The sequence below is a fragment of the Geospiza fortis genome, unplaced genomic scaffold (genome assembly GCF_000277835.1).
Source record: "Geospiza fortis unplaced genomic scaffold, GeoFor_1.0 scaffold178, whole genome shotgun sequence".
Classification (NCBI taxonomy): Eukaryota; Metazoa; Chordata; class Aves; order Passeriformes; family Thraupidae; genus Geospiza; species Geospiza fortis.
The window spans coordinates 1,417,775-1,421,919 of NW_005054466.1; the positions used below are offsets into that span (position 1 = coordinate 1,417,775).

General features: G+C 47.7%; 1 protein-coding gene across 1 annotated transcript in view; it reads left to right on the forward strand.

The window, feature by feature from the left end:
* The window catches only part of SMARCC1 (SWI/SNF related, matrix associated, actin dependent regulator of chromatin subfamily c member 1), a gene marked incomplete at its 3' end in the record, with an annotated part of 56,070 nt that overhangs the window by 31,316 nt on the left and 20,609 nt on the right, over positions 1-4,145 (forward strand). Inside the window, exon 21 of the mRNA XM_031062817.1 lies at positions 3,779-4,037. Coding sequence (XP_030918677.1) covers positions 3,779-4,037 — 259 coding nt within the window. The remainder of the gene's footprint in view (positions 1-3,778; positions 4,038-4,145) is intronic.

Genomic DNA, 4,145 nt, shown 5'->3' on the forward strand with positions numbered 1-4,145 from the left:
AAATAGTTGTACATAATTCATGTAAAGGCCCTCAGATAGATACTTGGAAATTTTGATTTCCAAGCTATGCCATAGCTCAGGGAAACAGTTCATTTTGGAAGCTGAAGTGGTTGGGAAACAGTTGAGGCCACGGAGAAGGGAAGTTCTTTGGTAGCTCCTTCATCCCATCTGTCTCCTCCTTGTTTTCCCTGTAGCTGCACTTGGGGTGTTCTTTGAGCTTTTTCTGGAAGTCTACCAAAAAAAAATCCTGAGATGATTCCATGAGGTGCCTTATGGTGCAGGCTGGTGTCCCCAGGTGGCTTCCAGGGAGGCTCTGGAGCACATGGGGATGGGTGGATCTCTGGAACTGCACTGGGGCTGGAACCCTCCGAGGAGCTGCAGAGGGTTCTGGGCTCTCACATCAGGGCAGTTTCTCTGTGCTTCAGCAGAAGAACAATCTCAGTGGCCTGAAATAATTTAAAGTGCTGCCACTTCCTGCAAGGAAAAGATTTTCTCCCTAGCTTTGCTTTCACAGGAACATCTCCCTGATGTAGAGGCTGCGTGGCTGATTTCTTTCTTTTAAAGTAATTCAGACTTCTGAGAATTCTAGTTTGGGGCTCTGTTTTTGTTGGGTTTTATTTGCAGAGCTCAGAGCAAACTGCAATTGCCTGGTTGTTACAGCTTTTTTGTCTTCCCATGTGTCAATAAACCCATTGAAAAGTGAATTTCCTGGGGAAAAGCCTGGAGGATGGACCTGTGTCAGTGCCAAATGAGCAGCTGTGATTCAGTCTTCACACATATGGAGTGTGGTCATCAAGCAGCCAAAATCTCCCCTTTTTTCCTATTTATTTTAGGTTGAAATTCACTGTTTAGCCAATACTTCTCTATTGGCACATGGAAAAATGTTGCTTATGGGGTGTAAACAGCTGTTTTCTATGGCGTTCTTGTAAGGAGAAACAAGGCTAATGCCTTGATATACTGACTTCTTTCCTTTTTTATTTATTTAAATATATTATTTAAATATGTAATATTAATAGTAGTATTATTTAAAATTCGCTGGTTTGTATGTTTTTAGCTTATGGTCATACACTGCATGCTACAGCCCAATGAAATAATCCAGTGACATATTCTGTGTTTAAAACAAACCAAAACCCCCCTAAATCTTGAGATTGCAATTCTGCTTAATGAGTTTAAATTAATAATGTTTTTGTTCCTCCTTTTTCATGGACTTGCTCCATGAATAAATCAGTAAAGAGTATATCAGTTCAAGCATAAGTAATTCTGCTGTAACAAGCCAGCTCAGTCCAATTAAATCCTCAGGGTAGCTTTGGGCAAATAGATAGGCAGCGAAGTTCCAAATAATAAATCATATCTGAAATATAATTATTGGCCTTCTGCCTGTTGACTGAATAATTTGGGGGAGGAAATAGTGTTTTCCTCCCCAAAGCAGCCTCCCTGCACAGCCCTGTCCATGTCCCCACGGCTCAGGCAGAGTTAAATGCATTTTCAGCTATTTTTAGGAAGGACATTTATTGCGAGCGAGGGTTTGTCTGGCAGGAAAACAACAGACGGGGAAGGAGGAGGAGCAGAAAGCAGAAATTTGGAGGTTGAGAAGCAGAGCTGATCTCGTGTGCCAGTGGGGTTAAAAATGGAGAGGGGGCTGAGAGCCCAGAGGTGAAATTAGGGAAAGGGAAATAAGGGCTGAGCAGAGAATAAATGTCTCCCTTGAGTGTGACCTGCTGAGCTGAGCAGTCTCTCCTCTGCTCAAACCCTTGGAAGGTCCCAGGGGCAGGAGAAGGGCTCAGCAGGGCATGGGGATGGTGATTCCCTGGTGGGGAGCAGGCTGGCCAGTGCAGCCTGTCCCGGGTCATTCCCAAGCCCAGGGCTCTCCCTGGAGCTCTCCCAGCCCCTCCTGGTGCTGCTCGGGGTCTTCAGCAGCTCCTGGGTGTTCTCCCCACCCAGCTGGGCATTCCCAGCTGACCCCACCTGCTGCTGGGAGGGAAGGAGCAGGGAGCCAGAGGCTTTCTGGAGCCATGCTGGGTGTTTCTGCTCCCACCCAACTCAAGCAGTGAGACCTGGCTGGGAGAGAGGAACTTCAGCACTCTGGGAAGTGCTGCCCACTGAGGCAGCTTGGGCATGTCCCTCCAGTTTGATCCATGTTGGATCTCTGCTGCTGTTGGATTGAATTATCTGTCCTTGTAGCCAGTTTGCTTCCACATCTTTGTAAACAGGAGCATTTTTGCAAACATTTTTCTGACCTCAGCTGACCCTCTGCAGCCATAATGTGCCTGAGGGCCCCGTGCAGGTCAATATTTTGTCCTTGAGGAATTCTCAGAGCTTCTGTTTTAACTGAACAAATACTAAAACACTTCAGAGCTGCTCTGAAGACAGCAGTGTGTTTGGAAGGGACCTCAGAGCTCATCCCACCCCACCCCTGCCACTTTCCACTATCCCAGGTAGCTCCAAGCCCCCTCCAGCCTGGTCCTGGTGTTCCACAGAAGTTGATGTGTATTCTGGGCCCTTCCCAGATGGAGGAACTCTGAGCACCAGGCTGGTGGCTCAGTTTGGATCTTCCTCTTGTCCCTGGGAAGTGCTGAAACCCCCAGCACAGGAGCACTGTGTCCCTTTGTGCTCTGCGCTCCCACCTTGGGCGTGTTCTCCTCGGGACCTCTGGCTAATCCAGCTCTGAGTTCTCCCTCCCTGCTCTGAGAGTTCAGTCCGTCTGGAAGGTTGAGATTTCTGGGAGTTCTCAGCCGTGTGGGAGAGATTTACTTGGGAAAACTCATTTTCACACTGAACATCTTTTGCCAGAAACTCAAATGATTTTTTGCCTTTTCTGGGTGACTGCACCATGAATTCTTTCAGAAATGTAAAATTTAATGATTCAGGATATGTCAGTATTTATTTTATACTGTCCAGATACTGCACTGAAACAATTTTTAGGGGGAAAAATGGCTTGTTAAGGAGTAATAATTTATTAGGCTGTGACTAGGAGGGTTTTACAGGATTAATGTGTTGGTTTTTCAGGAACTAGTGCACGGCCTTCAGTAGCTCCTTGCTGTTGAATTGTTTTAGTACCTTTCTTGAGGAAGTTTAAAAATAACTGAAATTCAAAATTATTTCTTTGATATGATCTGCAAGTTCTTACTTTATCAGATGCCTTATCTAGCCAGTAATGATTTGTTAGCCCTGATTTTAACAGAAATCACACTGTGCACAGCTCCTGCAGAGCTGGTCTCTCCTGGCTTCAGGGTGTGGGGTAGATTTCCCTCTTTTCTCCTCGTCTATTGGTTTGATGCTTTTCCACTTCCATAGCATCTGTTGGATCTAAAGACTGGATTTCACCATCACAGCCAGTCTACATTTAGAAATAGAGAAATAGATCCTGTTCCTGCCCCAAAGAGCTTCCTGTGTTCAGAGAGGGAGCAAGAGTCCTTGGGGGGAGTGCTGGGAATTAAAGGATTGTGAGACTTGGTAGGAAAGGCAGATTTAGTTCTCTGGAAGCAGAATGGAGAAACACCTACTGTGCAAGTATTAGTAAATCCCAAGTCCTCTGACAATTCTTTCTGATACAGTAACAGCATCCACTCCTGTGATGATCCCTGTGGCTTCAACATCACTGATGCCCCAGGGAAATTCTCATATTTCTTAGATAATTTTGATGCCAGAAAAAACCCATTTTTAGTAGTTGTCTGATCCCCATTTACTGCTCCATCACACAAAATAACCAGTATGGATAATCCTTCTGCCCACAGCAGCATTGCTTTCCCCGAGTAGCCACCGCTTTTGCCTTTTGCAGGCCCTGGAGATGTACAAGGACGACTGGAACAAGGTGTCGGAGCACGTGGGCAGCCGCACGCAGGACGAGTGCATCCTGCACTTCCTGCGCCTGCCCATCGAGGATCCTTACCTGGAGAACTCGGATGCCTCCCTGGGCCCCCTGGCCTACCAGCCCGTGCCCTTCAGCCAGTCCGGCAACCCCGTCATGAGCACCGTGGCCTTCCTGGCCTCCGTGGTGGATCCACGTGTGGCCTCAGCTGCAGCCAAGGCTGCCCTCGGTACGGCACAGTCCTGGCCCCACATCCCTGTGCCCCGTGTCCCTCGCCCCCTGTGCCCCGTGTCCCTCGCCCCCTGTGCCCCGTGTCCCTCGCCCCCTGTGCGTCACG